We start from the raw sequence: 15,700 nt of genomic DNA, 5'->3' as shown, positions 1-15,700 counted from the left end.
ACGTTTTGAATCCCTTAAACATTTGTGGTGGCCCGTTTCAGGGAGCCTATCGATGAAAGAGGTTCTGTTAAATAAGCCTCCAAAAATGGCTACTTCTCAAGCAAAGGCATGTTTTATTGCAAAAAGAAAAAATCCGATGTGAAACTTGGTAAGACGGCACGGATTAGAATGGAAGATAATGATGCACAGGACAAGAAATTTATGGAAACAAGGACAATTTTGGATAAAGAAATAACGATTGGTGCCTGTATAAAAGGCAGGGCAAAAAAAAACAATCGAATCGAATTAGTGTATTTATTTAAATTCAAACCGTGAAAAGGTGTGACTGTAAACAGTCATTGAAAAAGGAAAAGACATTTATTGGAAAAGTTCTATGCAATTAAGTTAAATTTTTAGGGGGTTTTGTTTTTTTAACAAGGACACCATCAAGACATTTGCTCGTTAAAGAAATAAAAATGGATAATCATCACCTGAAATGAGGAATTTTCACTTGTTAATTTTGAAGACTGAGTGGGGACTGGTTTCAGTTGTCGATTGATAAGGCCGCTGTTGAAGGAAAAGACAAGGAAGACGCTTTTTTGTTTCTTTGGCTACGCTCCCTCACGGCCTCTCGGAGGTCACGGCTCGAGTCTGCCGCTCTCGTTCTTCCGCGTCCGAATAAATGATCACATGTGACATTTTTGTATAAATACTTTTAATATTTGGAGACATGTCAAATAGTTGAGGTCGCTTGCGCGTGGCGGCCGCAGTGGAGCGAAGGTTTGCTGGGGTCTCGCATTTCAAGCCACGTTATGTTGTCCTGGCTGTCCACTTCCTTCGGGACGCTTTCATTGCGACGGTCGCCGTTGTGCTTTTTTTTTTGGAGTCACGCCAGTTGTTGGTGTTTACTACTGTCCGGTGAACAGATGATAGAGCTGGTCCTGCACGATGCTGTTGTAGGTGCTCAAAATGGTGGCGGTGTCCGTGTAAAGATTCCTGCACAAACAAACAATTTGTGGCGCGCGTTTCCCGATTGGAGCGGCCCCATCGAGACGTCTTACTTGGCTTTCTCCTCCAGCTTGAGGCCTCTGATGGTCTCCACGTAGTCGGAGACGGTGTTGACAGCGTTGCCGTAGTAAGACTTGATGGTGTCGCAGAACACGGCGAGCGGGCCCTGCTCCCCATCTTCGGCCTGCCTCGGCATTCGGAAGCCGTCGGCGCCTGCGGGACGACAACTTTTGAGACATTGGTCTTTCTCGTGTATTTCGAGTGTGCGGTGGACGTCGGACGATGTCGCGAGTCGTGCATAACATCGCCCGCCGTGTCGCTAACGGTTTTCGCCACTATTTAGCTTTTTCTGCTCATTTGCGGTCTCCACAATGACGTTTTGGGCCCAAGTCAAACCTCTCAAATGTCACTTTTTTCCTACCTCGCTACTCAAAGAGCTTCACCACATCCTTGCATAACTTAAGGTCAAGGTTGTTACGGTAATAAAGTCCAAACTTTTAAGAACGAAAAAAGACAATGTCATCTTATTTTGGTAGAGAACAAAGATGTCTTTTGCAGATTAAAAGGCATGTATTAAGAGATAATCTTTTTATTTTTTTCGAGCCCTTTCTTCATGTCAGACTTCCTTGCCTTGTCAAACTTTGAATTGAGTGTCATTTTCCAATTCAATCTTGCAACAATTCAAGTAAAGTTGACTTTCTACATCCCCGACAAAGAACAAAAATACTGTTATTCTTATGACGTGAAAACCTTTTTGTCCTCTTTCTGCTCTGAAATGTGGAACTCTTCCTCTGGCATTTCGGGGGTCGCGTGGTAGTTGTGGTTTTAATAGAATCACATGAATAAAACATTGCCTTTAGACAAAAAAAAAAAAAAACGGATTATTTCCTCTAAGGAAACATTGTTGCACGATGAATTTTCAAGTTGGTTCTCCTTTGTGGAGCAAGTCGTGTTGAAACTTTGATGACGTTTTCCGTCATCTTCTGGCTCAAGAGTGTCCACTTACTGACAGCAAGGAGCGCAAGCAGCACAGTAGCAACCAACAGCTTGTTCATGATGGTGGATCTGCAAACAACACAGTTAACGTTTACCCAACCTGTCCACTAGGCGGCGACATTGTCTGTCCTGTATTGCCCTTGCACTCCAGCAAGCGCAACATAAGTTTTTTTCTCCCCAAGCATGGATAGGAGTCAATGTACGACACACACACAGGCAGGCCCACATACATAATTTACTCAAATAAACGTCAGAGTACTCACTGTATTCCCTTCCGGAAGTGTGGCGAGGTAAAACGGATCGGCTCCTTGGCCGGCCTTGGCCGTTTATATAGCGGCGGCGATGTGTTGACTTGTCGCTCGGGGAGCCAAAGTGCATTCGGGGGGGTTGATAAACCTGCGTTGTTGTCGCCCCCCTCCCCCGGAGTTTGCGAGTCCGTACTGCGTGGCATGGCGTGTTGATTGAAACATACTATCAGTGAGAATACGTAGCGCGGTGACGTCATCAAAATGCCGTTTGAACGCGCTTGCGATTGGCTTCATGCTTACTTGTCTTGAGTCGGGATGGTCGCCGTCCTGCTCAAATGTCTTCGCGTCAAGGCCGCGATGCGTTGACGACGTGTCACGACGAGTGCCGCGAAGCTGGACTTTTTTTTCCCCTTTTTTTTTTTTTTTGAAGCTGGACTCAGAGGCCGCGACTTGAACACGTCACGCGGGCCATGCAAATTTTTTTTCGGGGTAGTCAAGGTGAAGGTCAGCTCGATTCTCATCGTCTCTTGAGCAGGCGCGCCTTGGGATTTTTTTGTTTTTTCTCTCTCCGGGGACTCAAGCTGGGCCGAGCAAATACTTTTGAGATATACGGAATATCAAGTGAAATGCTGGCGACGCTTAACGTGGGCTGCCCAGATTTCTGATGGGGCAATAGCAGACACCACATCTTTGCTCTGCAGCAGTTTGTCGAGGTTTCTGGGAGTGAAACCAACAACTGATTAACTTTGCTCTCTTTATTTGCAAAGATGCTAATTAGCAGTCAGCAAGTTTTCAAAAAATACACAGATTGAAGATCATTGATAAAGGAACAGCCATTTTTGCTGTTTTATTACAGCGTGGCCTTGAAACACAACTTGAATTTCTTCCGTGACTGTGCTCGTCACTCAAAACTCAAAAATCATCATCCCCCCCCCCCCCATTTAAATGAACGAAAATGACCCGTGACGTCAAAGCATTTTAACACCCCCCTCCCGCCGAATAAACAGGGAAAATAATGTAACAATGTCTTTCAGAAAAACAAACGGTTACCTAATTCCTTCAAATGTAAACTTAACAGTTTGCGCTTTTCTGGTGGGAGGCAATAAAAGTAGCAGTAGTGAGCAAGTTCTAAATTTTCCTATTCTCTGGAGAGGCTGTAAAGGCAACAGGGTGGTGGATGTTGTGTTGCTGTGCATAAAAAATGACCACTGTGGGGTGAGAGGATCGTAAATGGGCCAGCTCGCAAAATAACCCCAAAAAATGCAAAAATACAGATACACTTATATAACCCAAGAAAATATTGAGATAAAAAAAACTGCAAAACGGGTGTGTCGAGAAAACGTTTAGAATTTCACCTGACAACAATTTTTAGGCAGGAAAACTGTTTATTATATTTCTTTATTCAAATTTTTTGCCCATGCGTGTATCGCAAAGAAATCTGTCGCTTTGGTCAATTTAAAAATTGCGACACCACAGAAGAGAAATGAGCAACATTTGCTTTGTCACAGTTCTATTTGTCTTACTACACTAGCTTATTTTGTGGACTTGATGGAAATGCTTTCAGAATGTTTGCCTTTGATCATTCGGAATCTTTTATTACTGCCAAAACGTAAAACCCGTAAAAGTTGCCATTGTTTTTGTTTCTGGCATTTCAAAAATTGTATGCGCGAGCAGAAAAGATCCTCTGTGCCCCGTCGCCTGCCTTGCGTGTGCCTGAACTTCCTCAGCTTTGATTGTAGTCCGTCCGTACATCTATTTGCATCGATTCCTTGGAGAACTTTTTTTATTTCGGCAACGTTTGACGGAGGCGACTTTGGCAAGCCCCAAAAAGTTGAACTTGAGAAGCGTTGTCAAAACATGGCTTGGTCATGCGTGCACATGGCACGCACACGCATGAATGTGAGTGTTGTTGTCCAAACTCTTGTCGGACTGATCCCAAAGTGTGTGTGTGTGTGTGTGTTTGCATGAATGCGTTCACAATTCCTCCGAGTCTGCTCATGACTTTGCAGTACGTTTGCGAGGGAGTTTTTTCTTTTTAAGCTCTTCTCTCTTACTTGAAAACGTGTCACAATAAGTCATTGTTTAATAACTTCGTATGAAGTACGAGTTGATGTAAAGGTGGAGCTTGAGGAGTTTTTGAAAATGTCCTGGGAAACGGCCACATGGATTTTAGGCGCGAGAATGAAATGAGTGAATTTCTGGACCAGTTGTGAAGTGAACGCTGATGACTGACAACTGTTGGCCTTTTGTTTAATTATTAATTTTGTCATTTCCGATTGCACATTCCGATTGTGATGAAATTCTTAACAAGATGAAGCTGAAACCCCCAATTTTTTTTCCTGTTCATTTTATTGCACACACTCACCGAAAGAAACATTGGCACTCGTACGAGGACTACTGTCGTTGTAGCGAACACAAACACGTTGCACACGCTGAGTACATTTGGTGTGGACGGCGTAGGCGAGTTTTTGATGTTGATAAAAAAGAAAAACGAAAAAGGCAAAAGAAAACGCCGCTCGGTGCTCCTCGGGGCTCGAAGCGCTGCGCCGTCTCCATCGGGCTTCTGGGAAAAGCCCGTGCGGCTTTTTACTCGGCAGGCATGAACTTGTCCAGGTAAACCTTGATGTTGTTGATGGCGCTGTCCAGGTACTGGCCGACGTGCGGACGCAGGTAATGTCCGTACACGCCCAGGACGGACGTGCGGGCCTTGTCCACCAGGGGGCCCACCTCTTCCAGCACGCCGCTACACAGCAGAACAAGGCGGCCACGTGAGCGGCGCGGGGCGCAAACGGGTCAAAGGCTCGCTTTGGCAAAGGCTCACCTGCCAACCTTGACGATGGCCTGAAGCTCCGACTTGCTCTGCAGATCCTCCAAGAACTCTTTGGCCGCCTGGCCCTGCGAGCCTTCTCCCATTTTCTCAATGGCGGGGGCGGCGGCGGCCTGAAGCTTGCTGAAAGCGTTGATCAGACGCTTGTAGAAGACGCCCTTCATGTTGTTGTATTTGTCCACCAGCTCCTGCTCGGGTTGCGGAATTTCGCACAGGCTCACGGAGACTGCCGTGAGAAAACAAAGGCGGCAACGTCTCAAAGCGAGTTGCGCTCAAACGCTCCATTGTTAGTGGCAAAATCGTGGGACTTACGTTTATGGATTTGGTTTTGATTTTTGATTTCTTAAATGAATTGATTTGAAGTCGATTTGCATGCAACGCCTTTGGAATGTTTTGGTTGCGCCAATCAAATGAAGACGTGCGTCATAACGGCTTGTCCGCGTGGCGTTTCTTACCCTGCAGAGCCAGGATCAGGGCGATGGCGTATTTGGCGTTCATGACTGAAAAGAGACAAAAACGCTGCGTCAATGAAAAGAAAGTTGGACAATTTTCAATCTTTTTTGCCGCGTGGATGGGAAATGAACGCTTACCTGCTGGTCTTTGCGTCCGCTTCCCCACAAGTGACAGTGTGCTCTGAAAGTGAGTTGTCTGCAACTGGGAGCTCCCATCTGGACCGGATGATATAGGGGGGGACTGCAAGCACACGTCATCGGATCCGGGGACACACACACACACACGCGCGCGCGCACGTACGCGCACATCACCTAAACAAAGTCCAGTGTCCATGGTATTCGCTGGACAACCCAAGGGAGTCTTGCGAAATGTCGCGCATCTGTTCATGATATGTCCTAATCTACAGTTTGCTCGATTCGATTATCTTGCGCTCGCCGTAAGCGTTTCTGCGAGCGCCAGTCTAGACGCCACCTCGCTGACCTTTCACGGTCAGCTTTGCAAAGTTGACCTTTGGTTTGCGTCTTTTACACGCCTCATCACATGACTCTTGAAATTTGGATCCTTCGTCATGTTGATCGTTGAGATTCGGGCACAAAGAAATACTATCGCGTCTTGCAATCGAATCAGCCAAACGTGACCGCGCTCGTCCTTAGCCGACCGTCGCTACGCCTCCGCAAAGGTTCATGGAAATCTGTCAGTGGCACTAAAGGTAACTCAAACAACTGGAAGGGAAAGGGACACCGAAAAAAGTTTCCCGTCATTCGCAACTGAGCGTTGTTGCGTGCGACTCAACTCGTTTGCTGGCGGAGTCGATCATTCGCCGAACTGCCGCAAAACGATGATGCGCTCAAGGGGGCGCGTGCCGTTCTTCTTGCTCTTTTCCTTTCCTTTGCTTCGAATTTGAATGCAAAGGCTCACCACCCTGAACACCGCAAGTGGTGTGGCGTGTTGGAATTTAGGCACCAATCCGATGCCAATGACGAGGGAACAAAAAGCAAAAAATGGAAAGTGTCAAATAAAGACTCAACAACTTTTGTTCCGATCATTTCTTCAGGAAATTGTACAAGTTAGATGTCTGGGTGACTTTTCGCATCCCGTTCGAATGAATGCGGTCCAAAAATGGCGCTTGTAAAATGCAGCCTTTGCATTTTTATGGGCTTCTCGTGGAAAGCGTTTTTGTTCCAGCTCCAGCTGTTGTGCGCTTTGGAAATAAAGTTGGGTCAAATTTACCGATTCCTCTCTCATGGTTGAAATGGCTCTGCCTCCGTCTCACGGGTCCAAGGCCGCCATCTGGTCCCGTGTCTTTTCCAAGGCCCCGTCTTGCGGCAGCCTGCAATCGTGTGTGTGTGTGTGTGTGTGTTTGTTCACATCTCAAATCGTCGCATCTTGTTTTTGATGCGCTTTATCGTTTTTGTTGCGTCTTTTAGCATTTAGCTTTAACATCAAGTGTCGTTTGCCATCAGTTGTCTACGCCGTGTCGTAACGCACAAAATGGAGCCCATTAAAATGACTTGAGTCATCCGCAAGCGGACTCCATCCAGCAGATGAAAACACGCAAAGTACGATGAGAAGGAAGTGCAAGCTGATCTTCATTTGCAAGCGATGTCTAGTTGGCCAGGCCGATCGCCGATTACTGCTCCGAAGCGGACGCTCGGAGATCGCCCCGCGACCGGTTGGTCGTGTCCTGCGTGGCCGTGTTCAACTAATTGATGACCTCGGCGATTCAGACGCCGTTGTCCTATTCCGGAATAAAATGCCATCACACGTCTCAGTCGAATGCAGAATCTGTCTGCAAAATCTGCGCCGCGGGCTCTTCTGAGGTCTTTCTGTCACCGAATTGTCACGATGTGGCAAAGATGCAACATTTCCATTTTAGAATGCAATGATACAAAGTCGTAATATTACCCGTGAGATGGCGTCCTTAACGAATTTCTGTGAGAAATGTAAAACAAAGTCAAATTGTGAAACGAAAAAAGTTTGCCTGTTTTGTTGATGATTGACGTTGTAAAAAAAAAAAAAAAAAAAAATGACAGACGAAGCACTGACACTGACAGAAATGGATTTTGGTCTGTCAGTCTCATCGTCACTAACTGCCGACGGTCGTCTCGGTCCGCCAATGATGCTTGGGATTGTTTTTTCTTAGTTTTTTTGTTGTTGCTTTTTTTTTTACTTCTGGCCTGCGCTGACTTCGCTCCCCAATAAAGTTGAACTCTTTTGAGTGTTTACTGTTCTCGCGCCCCATCGTCACAGACTCTGGTCTTTACGGACACGGTTTGTACATGTCGTTGCGTTAATGAAGCCCGCATGCACGTACGCGACGGTTGCGCACGTGCAAAAAAAAAAAAAAGGAATGTTCTTAAACGGCTCCTTGGTTCGTCATGTTGGCGGCAAAGACGGGCAAGTGGCTGAGCATCTTCTTCCGCGCCGAGTTCCTGACGCCCGCTGCCCATTGGCTGTAGTCGTCCGCCGCCGGCTGGACGTGTTCGCCGGCGGCCTTGACCTTGTCTTTGGCTGCGCCGTGTGAGGACGTGCGCAAGTACAACAATCTCAATGCAATGAATATTCACCAGCAACCAAACACTTTCAGCGCAATCGGTAACAAAGAAGTCATGTTGCTTGGGTGCCGCGTGCGTTTCTGTGTTGATGTGAGCGTGTTTTTCATTCACGTGTGTGTATGTATACTTATTTGCTTGTTTACGTGTGCATATGCTCATTTGTCTAGGCTTGCGTGTCCCCGTTAGTGTGTGGGTGTGTGTTTGTTTGGGGATTGTGTGTTCATATGTTTGTGTTTGCCGGTTTATTCTTGTGTTTGTGTTCCTTTCGTGTTGGTGTGTGTGCGTGTGTTATTTTATCAGCTCGGAATCATCTGCTAACTGGCGGAGCAATGTTTGCCGTGCTGACGTCAAATTGTGTTGGCGCCACCGTGAGCTCTTCGCACTTAAGTGAGGAGAACTGAAACAATATGAAAATTAGCAGAGCGAAATGTTGCTCATGTGTGAGTGTATTCATTTTTGTGTGTGTTTGTTTGTTCATCTGTGCCTTTTCCTTCTGTGTTGTGTTTGTTCATTCTTCCAATATAATCCAACTTTATTGATCGAGCGCATTTCACAACCGCTGGAGCGTTAACAGTATCATGTCATTTAAATTTGCAGAAAATTCTTGTGAGCGTATTTTTGGACATTCTTGTGTGTGTGTGCAAGTGAGCCCGTTTGTTCGTTTTTGCGTGTGCGTGTTTGTGTGTTTGTAGTTGACTTTGTGTGTGGCAGTTTTTTTGGGGGGGGGTGGAAGTTTTCCTTTTTGTGAGTGTTTTTGTTCATTTGTGATTTTGTATTGTGTGCCTGTGTTAGTTTTGTGGAATTGGTTGTGTGTTTGCATGTGCACTCGCTGGTGTTTGCCGTGTGTGTTTGTGCGCTTGCTTCTGCGATTGTGTGTGTGCGTGTAGCTTCATTACCGAGCGTTGTCAAGCAGTCTTTGCAGAATTCCCGGCGAGTCGGGTTCCAAAGCGGTCCGCATGCTGCAAGTAGGAAGAAAAAGTGTGTTGCCCCCCCCCCAAAAAAAAAACTTCCAAAGAAGCAGGAAACACTTGCCTTGAATAAGTAAAATGAGCGCGACGGCGAGAAATCTCATCTGGCAACAGACAAAAACAAACTTTATTCAGATTGTTCTGTCCAAGTTGTTGCTTTGAAGTCAGACAAACAAAATTGAATCTCTTCAAAAAAAGAAACAAAACGACCGTTCAAATTTGGAATGGTGAGACTTTTTTTCTTTTTTTTTAATTCGGCTGCTGCAGCACACACGAGTTGAATGAAACGAGTGTCATCGAGTCATTTTATTGATATAAGGCAACAGGTCGTACATTGGTCCGCATGGCCTGACTTTTTTTTTTTTTTTTTCTGTTTGCGTTGCGTGTGGCAGCTTTTTCGTGTTTGCCTTCATAAGATGATCGTTTGACGACTCGGACTCATTTCCAGCATTGGCCGTGATGACGATTGTGAATATCGCAAACATATGAACCTCCGCTCCTCCGCCGTCATAGACGAGCGCCCTTTGGATGGAGAACGGGAGCGCGTTTGGCACAAGCTGATGTGTTTGCCGACCAGTCAAAGTCTCTGATCTGATCCCGAGGGACCGATTAGGACTTTTGGAGAAGAGCGTCCATGTGATAAACGTGTTCAGCCCCCCCAGCCCGTCGTTTCTGTGGGCAGAGTCCATGACAAGAAAAACAAAAATCAATCTGATCTCTGAAGCAACAAGCGTCCTCATCCCACAGCTGTCCAAACACACGCGGGGGTGAAGACTTTGTTTGTCCCGAGGGAGGGGGGGGGGGGGTCTCGAGCATAGTTGCTTGTGGGTCGTCTTCTTCATGCGAAGGAGCTCAAGGAGGTTACGCGTACGTGTTTGTGCTCAAAATATTCCACTGCAGCGGAGTACACGCCAGATATTTCTATTGCGGGTTTTTTTTTCTTACGTTTTCCAATCAAAGTCAGCCAAGAATGTCGATCATAAATGAACCAAAATTAACATTTTTTTGTTCCAGAAATTTTTCAAAAAGCAAAAATTCTTTTCAAAAGGATGAAAACAAAGTGAAACTTCATCTCGGTTTAAAAAACAATCTCATTCCAACGATCGCAAAACCGTTCGTACGTCCGACGCGTGCTTTGAGAATTGTCGTTTGCTTTTTCCCCACAGTCCTTAACCCTCGCCTTAGCCTTTTATTTTTATTTTGTATTTTGCACTCGACAAATATCCATATATTAAAAAAAACAAACCCAAAAAAACTCATACTAAAGCGATTAAAAACTCAACGGAAACGGAACATTTGTAAAGAAATGCCAAACTACCCTAAAAAAACTATTTTAGGCGATGAGACTCGGGACAAATGTTGCCGTCGAGGGGCCGTACCATAAAAGATCAGATGCTCACATCAGGCCCGATTATCCAGGAGTTGTGTTCACCATTTTTACAAGCGCCGTCTTGAACATTTCCACAGCGCATCGGGGAGGAAAAACCCGTCTGATCGAACCCTACGCCTCAAGAGAATCGCTCGGAAATGGCAAAATGCTCAAAATGATCCCAATCGTCAGTGGCGGTTTGACGGTGCTTGCGCAAAGTACAATTCCGGAGGTATAATTGAGCGTTAAAGCGACGGGCGGTCGCTATGGCAACGACAGAGTTGATTTGGAATTTTGAACGCGTTCTATTTTTCGGAAGTGCAAACGACACCCGCCGATGTGTCTGCTGACCTCCGTCGCCGGGCCGCCTTCCAGGCATCGGCGTTCGGTGAAGCAACGCGACCCCGGTGGATCATTAACCGGCGTCAACTTTAGTCCAGCTCTTGCGAAACCGCTCGCAAAGGGAAAAAGCCGCCATGTTGGCATCTCACCTTTGCTCCCGTCGGCTGTTGACGCAAATAAATGCTCGATGCGTGCGGACGCGCTTTGACAAAGTTGACCTCCTTCATGACTTGAATTAAGGACGCAAACGACTTTTCTGAGCTCAACGTTTGAGCATGTTCGAGAGGCAAAAAAAAAAAAATGTACAACTGTCCAGCCGCAGCATCTTTTGTCTCACGGTCATTTATGTCAAAAATAACGAGAAATGCAATTTTTAGTTGCTCAAACGCAAGTGCTCCTTGGATTTTGTGTGTGAGCGATTATTATTATTATTATTATTATTATAATATGACACATTTCATCATCTCCTTAAATAATGACTAAAAATGATTATTTGGGTGAAATCATCTCCTCTGGCCTCATGAATTATTCATTCGCACAAGATCGTCGCTATTTGGTTCGGATTGTTTTCTAAAAAAAAACTTTTTTTTATGGGATTGAGAAGCTGATCGGATGGAAATCGAAATGATGTCCCTGCAATGCATTCTGGGACTTGTCGTGTGTTCGCGAGCTCTTTTTCTTCCCGCTGCATTTCAGTTTCTAAAGCTCTCGTGCTTGCATTTAATGTTGTTTTTATTTTGGGGCTGCATAAACACCAACTGAGAAGACTAATGTCACGTGACAAGAGCAACGCGGCGCCGTCACAGTTCAGTTTTCTTTGTTTTTTTTGTCCAAATACTCCCAATGAACACCACGTTGTTGCTTCTCACCACAATTGTTTATGGCTTCACTTAGTCAACACACATTTCACAAACGAGTTCACTTTGTGACATCGTTCAAAATTGTACATTTCAACAAAGCCTTTTCAATATTTTCAATGTGCGTCAATGTACACGTCGAGCAGACTGAGAGTATTGAGAGCATTTTAGCCAGAGAGTATGACGATGGCGATGGCGATGGCGATGACGATGACCGATGGCGATGGCGATGGCGATGGCGATGACGATGACCGATGGCGATGGCGATGGCGATGACGATGGCGATGACTGATGACGATGGCGATGGCGATGACCGATGACGATGGCGAGCTTCAGGCGAGGGCTGCACACTCCAAGGTCCTACTGAGAGCCAAACTGTTCCTTAAACCACTTCCTGTTTGAGCACAAATGCACAAAATATCATTTTCAAGGACTGCGTGAGTGCGCGCGTTCTGCACCGCAAACATACGAGAGTTTTTGGGAAAATTCGCTCCTGCGAATGTTGTCCAGGGACTCCTTGGTGTTGTCCGCCATGTTTCGAAACACTTGGCTCACTTGCTCACCGTACCTGCTCAACCTCTCCTCGATGGTCTCATCCTGAGCATCTGTGAAAGGGAGGGGGGAAAAAAACGGGAAATGAAATGGAAAAAAAATATTTTAAATGAATTGGGCATGAAAGGAATCATAAAAAAATAAATAAATAAAATTCATGTTTAGCGAAGGCGTAATATTCACCCGCGTAGGCGATCAGAGCCAGCAAGAGCACGGCGACTGCGAGGTAACGTTTCATTGTCTGAGTGGAAAAAAAAACTAAAACCAAAACAAAGTACAGTTTTACAAAATGGGCTAAATATAAAGTTGTCAAAAGGAGATTTTGCCATGAAATCCAAAAGCAACGTCTCCTACCTGTTGCCGGTCTTGTTGTTGACGACGAAACTGCTGCTGTGTGTGCGTGTGCGTGTGTGTGTGTGTGCACGCGCGTGTCTCTCTTTATATGGCTGCTGGCTCGCACCGACGTGACGCACGGCCGACTCGCACAAGCACACGTGGTGCCCCCCTTTTTCTTTTTATTGAGCGGCTCGTGTCAGCGACCGAGATTGAAAAACAAAGGTGAGGTACCTCTCCGCCATCTCACTGAAAAAAGATGTATTTAAAATGAGCACATTCTAAGTCTTTCTTATTTTAGCCGTTGAAAATCCCAAGGAAGGTTTGTAATATTTTGGAAGTGACATGAGCAAAGAACGCAAAAGTGCATTTCATGTGGGCAAAATACGTGCGAGTTTCATTTCCAAATTGCCATGACCTTTCGCGGTCTTTGAATCGGGACGCCGCTTTTCATCCTTGGCCCGGTCGGCAGCAATGCGAGTCGGCGCAGCACTCCCTCGCCCGTCGTTGAGCTTTTAGAGACTTTGGTGGTTTGGCCCCACTCGGCCCGGGATTTTTTGATTTTGATTTTGTTATTTTTGAGGCTGGAGAAGATCGGCGTTGGCGAGCCTCACCGGGCTGCTAGCAGCGCAGCGACTAAAATCATAATATAGCCATCCAAGAAGTCATTTCCTCGGTGATCCCGGTCAACCTGAAAACTGCATTTGCACGAACCGTCGCCAAGAAGACACGCGACCGTCGGACCGCTTGAATAAGAATGAAAAGCATAACGCCTAGCGTCGTCGTTGCTTGTCGCGGCAAACGGTGAGTAAATTCCAATCAAGTTGGGACGCTGTGTCCAATCGAAAAACGCAACATTTTTGCGGGCCCTTTCAATCTGCATTCAATCTTTGATGAGATATTTAACGTTTTGACTTTTAACTTGCATTTGTACGAACCGTGTTAACCGGCAAAGCTTTTCTAAAACGATAACCAATCGTAACTTTCGCCACGTTCCGATTCACCTGTGGAGCGTTCCGAAAAAAAATACAAACATAAATCTTTGAACGGTCCTCAACCTTTTCAAACATTCCAGCATTTTTCAAATGGGTTGCAGGCATCACATTTGGAAGGATTGGAGCATACATACAAAAAAACATTTATCAGCTTCTGTGTTTATTATCTTGCGTTTTTCGTGTATTCCTCTGAAGATGTTTTCCGTTTTTATCTACAAAAGCATCCAAGCTTCATTGGAACTGGTGTTGATCCTGTACTTTCGTGACAAAACTTGTCATTTGTTTTCCAGGGTCAATTCCGAATCTGTCGTCGTTTTCCCACAAATTGATTTGCGACTATCTCTCCGTGTTATTGCGATATATGAAACTTGGGAGATGAGTTGAGGTGTCATTGAGCGGTGCTCTTTGATCCGTTGGCTGCGATGACCCAGTGGGGTGCCGATTGCATAACGAGCCGTTGAAATGAGCTCCTTGTCTGCTCCTTTGGACCCAAAGTCCAATCATGCAGTTGATTTGTGATCGCAATGTGTGTTCAGCGTTCTGACAGCATCACACATGGAGGTGCAAAGTTTGACCGCGTGGGAATATGTTGCATATTCCTCAGCCACCCCGCCCCCTTTTTTTTGTTAACCGGCGTAGTTGATTGATGAACAAATTATTATTATTTTCTTTTGCTGCCAGTGCTTTCCAAATCATTTCTCGTATTTGCAGCTGTTTTCGAGCATTTGATTTCGCTTTCAAGAGCCAGCGAATATGATTTTGATTGAGCGTGAATGCAAACGTGAACGGGGGCGACAAATGGCTTTCAACGTTTTGAATTGTTCTTCGCAAACGGGATCCCACCATAGGACAGGCGTGTTAAGTGCTATCGGACCGTCTTTTTTATTCCCCCCCCCCCCCCCGCCCATCGCCTAGAACAAAAATCCTGCCCGTCCTATGACCTACATTCCCATGTTCCGTGTCTCTCGTGACTGCAAGTTTGTGTCCCTGTCAGATTGTTGAAATAAATAATAACATAACACTCAATCGATTAGATTGCCTCACATTTTGTTTCACAGACGTTCCTCTTTCCTTTGATATTTTATTTATTTTTTTGTGTGTGTAAGGCAGGAAATAAACCAGACTAACCTTATGGCGCCGTCTGAACTTTGTTGATTCCTTCACCCCCTCCCCATGGCTTTGCAAATGCCAGCAAGTCTGGCATCTTTGCCACCTCACCAGTGAGGCCTTCAAGCGGCCATTTTGTTTGGGGCGAATGAAAAGGCCCGAGCGGAGTCGACGACTTCATCTCCATCTCCTTGGCGTGCATGTATCGCAATCAGAATCAGAATGTCCTTTATTGTCATTTTACTCCGTGTACAACGAGATTGGAGAGCTTCTCCTCCCCGGTGCAAATATATCGTCTAATATAGACGATCGAATATGCATCGTTTTTTTTTTTTTTTTTTTTAAAGTGCCGCAGTGTTGAAAAAGTGCACCGAGCGACACGTGTTGCAGGTGAAAGACGTTCTACGATGACGGCGATGGCAAAGGTCGTTGCTTGTGAGAGCTCGGCGTGAAGACGGCGCTCGGGGGGGAAAGAAACTGTCGGGGAGCGCTCTCTCGGGAAAGGGGAGGAGGCCGCGGCGTCAAATTGCACGCCCTCCTCGTCAAACACAACTTTTCAAAAGTGCTGAGAGACGAGGAGGAGGGAAGGGAAGGATTTTGTATTTTTTTTTTTTTCAAGGGGTTACTGGCAGCTAAACACCTGCTCATTTTCTTTTTTGTTTTTTGGAAGGCCGTTTATCAAAGCACAGATGGAGAGGACATGCTGGGCCGACGTGATTTTAGTGCACTTTGCTTTGCGTAATAACGCCAAGAGATGCTCAACACTCATTTGCGGACATGTGGTCGATGATCGTTGGCAAAAAAAAAGCCAGCTCGCACACACGTGCTCACATATGTTGTGTTGGCTTTTGGCTTCGTACAACAAATTCATTGAAACCCTCTTTGAGAATCCTCCAGAGTTCAAAGTAAACACGGTGAAGCTGCACTTTGGTGTGATGCTGCATACTCATGGAATTAGCAGTCAACAGAAGTGAAGTCAGCCCCGAGTGGGGAAAAAAAAAAAATATTAATTTGTATTTATTTATTTCCAGTTCTTTTACAAAGCTGCTTTTATTTCTTTACTCTGAAATGTTTCCTGTGAATGCGTTTAAATGTTGCCAAGGTTCGTTCC

At 45.6% G+C, this 15,700-nt stretch overlaps 3 protein-coding genes across 6 annotated transcripts; all 3 read right to left on the bottom strand.

The window, feature by feature from the left end:
* Nucleotides 1–677: 677 nt before the first annotated feature.
* Nucleotides 678–2,671, bottom strand: apoc2 (apolipoprotein C2). 2 transcript variants are annotated; one of them, XM_088306844.1, is made up of 5 exons: nt 2,532–2,671; nt 2,247–2,423; nt 1,994–2,052; nt 1,041–1,200; nt 678–975 (listed from the first exon to the last, which is right to left on the bottom strand). In XM_088306844.1, the coding sequence occupies exons 3-5, from the start codon at nt 2,040–2,042 to the stop codon at nt 888–890; spliced, it is 297 nt and encodes a 98-aa protein (XP_088162970.1). In that variant the 5' UTR covers nt 2,043–2,052; nt 2,247–2,423; nt 2,532–2,671; the 3' UTR covers nt 678–887. The 2 variants fall into 2 exon arrangements, with proteins under 2 accessions (XP_088162970.1, XP_088162969.1); XM_088306843.1 differs by lacking the exon at nt 2,532–2,671 and having other exon boundaries at nt 2,247–2,461.
* Nucleotides 2,672–4,550: 1,879 nt separating this feature from the next.
* apoa2 (apolipoprotein A-II) lies at nt 4,551–5,769 on the bottom strand. The gene is made up of 4 exons (XM_088307605.1): nt 5,649–5,769; nt 5,514–5,558; nt 5,053–5,284; nt 4,551–4,974 (listed from the first exon to the last, which is right to left on the bottom strand). The coding sequence occupies exons 2-4, from the start codon at nt 5,554–5,556 to the stop codon at nt 4,818–4,820; spliced, it is 432 nt and encodes a 143-aa protein (XP_088163731.1). The 5' UTR covers nt 5,557–5,558; nt 5,649–5,769; the 3' UTR covers nt 4,551–4,817.
* Nucleotides 5,770–11,600: 5,831 nt separating this feature from the next.
* Nucleotides 11,601–12,644, bottom strand: apoc1 (apolipoprotein C1). Of its 3 annotated transcripts, none has more exons than XR_015845606.1 (5): nt 12,509–12,644; nt 12,338–12,412; nt 12,072–12,207; nt 11,890–11,996; nt 11,601–11,797 (listed from the first exon to the last, which is right to left on the bottom strand). XR_015845606.1 is itself a non-coding variant. In XM_088306943.1 (5 exons), the coding sequence occupies exons 2-4, from the start codon at nt 12,390–12,392 to the stop codon at nt 11,963–11,965; spliced, it is 225 nt and encodes a 74-aa protein (XP_088163069.1). In that variant the 5' UTR covers nt 12,393–12,412; nt 12,509–12,644; the 3' UTR covers nt 11,789–11,859; nt 11,922–11,962. The 3 variants fall into 3 exon arrangements, 2 of the variants coding, with proteins under 2 accessions (XP_088163069.1, XP_088163068.1); XM_088306943.1 differs by having other exon boundaries at nt 11,789–11,859; nt 11,922–11,996; XM_088306942.1 differs by lacking the exon at nt 11,601–11,797 and adding an exon at nt 11,830–11,883 and having other exon boundaries at nt 11,915–11,996.
* Between the last annotated feature and the right edge of the window lie 3,056 nt (nt 12,645–15,700).

Source organism: Idiotropiscis lumnitzeri, chromosome 10 (genome assembly GCF_059441095.1).
Source record: "Idiotropiscis lumnitzeri isolate Australia: NSW breed Sydney's pygmy pipehorse chromosome 10, RoL_Ilum_1.0, whole genome shotgun sequence".
Lineage (NCBI taxonomy): Eukaryota > Metazoa > Chordata > Actinopteri > Syngnathiformes > Syngnathidae > Idiotropiscis > Idiotropiscis lumnitzeri.
The sequence above is the reverse complement of the archived record's forward strand: the minus strand, read 5'-3'. Positions and strand labels throughout refer to the sequence as shown.

What these genes read in the sequence shown, in the direction of transcription:
- apoc2 (XM_088306843.1), bottom strand. Translation starts at nt 2,434, where the DNA reads ATGCCACGCAGTACGGACTCGCAAACTCCGGGGGAGGGGGGCGACAAC. An exon ending in CACTTCCGGAAGGGAATACA is followed by an intron (nt 2,053 to 2,246) that starts GTGAGTACTCTG and finishes TGTTGTTTGCAG; the next exon opens with ATCCACCATCATGAACAAGC. An exon ending in AAGCTGGAGGAGAAAGCCAA is followed by an intron (nt 976 to 1,040) that starts GTAAGACGTCTC and finishes TTGTTTGTGCAG; the next exon opens with GAATCTTTACACGGACACCG.
- apoa2 (XM_088307605.1), bottom strand. Translation starts at nt 5,556, where the DNA reads ATGAACGCCAAATACGCCATCGCCCTGATCCTGGCTCTGCAGG. An exon ending in CCTGATCCTGGCTCTGCAGG is followed by an intron (nt 5,285 to 5,513) that starts GTAAGAAACGCC and finishes TTCTCACGGCAG; the next exon opens with TCTCCGTGAGCCTGTGCGAA. An exon ending in GCCATCGTCAAGGTTGGCAG is followed by an intron (nt 4,975 to 5,052) that starts GTGAGCCTTTGC and finishes TCTGCTGTGTAG; the next exon opens with CGGCGTGCTGGAAGAGGTGG.
- apoc1 (XM_088306943.1), bottom strand. Translation starts at nt 12,392, where the DNA reads ATGAAACGTTACCTCGCAGTCGCCGTGCTCTTGCTGGCTCTGATCGCC. An exon ending in GGCTCTGATCGCCTACGCGG is followed by an intron (nt 12,208 to 12,337) that starts GTGAATATTACG and finishes TCCCTTTCACAG; the next exon opens with ATGCTCAGGATGAGACCATC. An exon ending in GAATTTTCCCAAAAACTCTC is followed by an intron (nt 11,997 to 12,071) that starts GTATGTTTGCGG and finishes GTGCTCAAACAG; the next exon opens with GAAGTGGTTTAAGGAACAGT.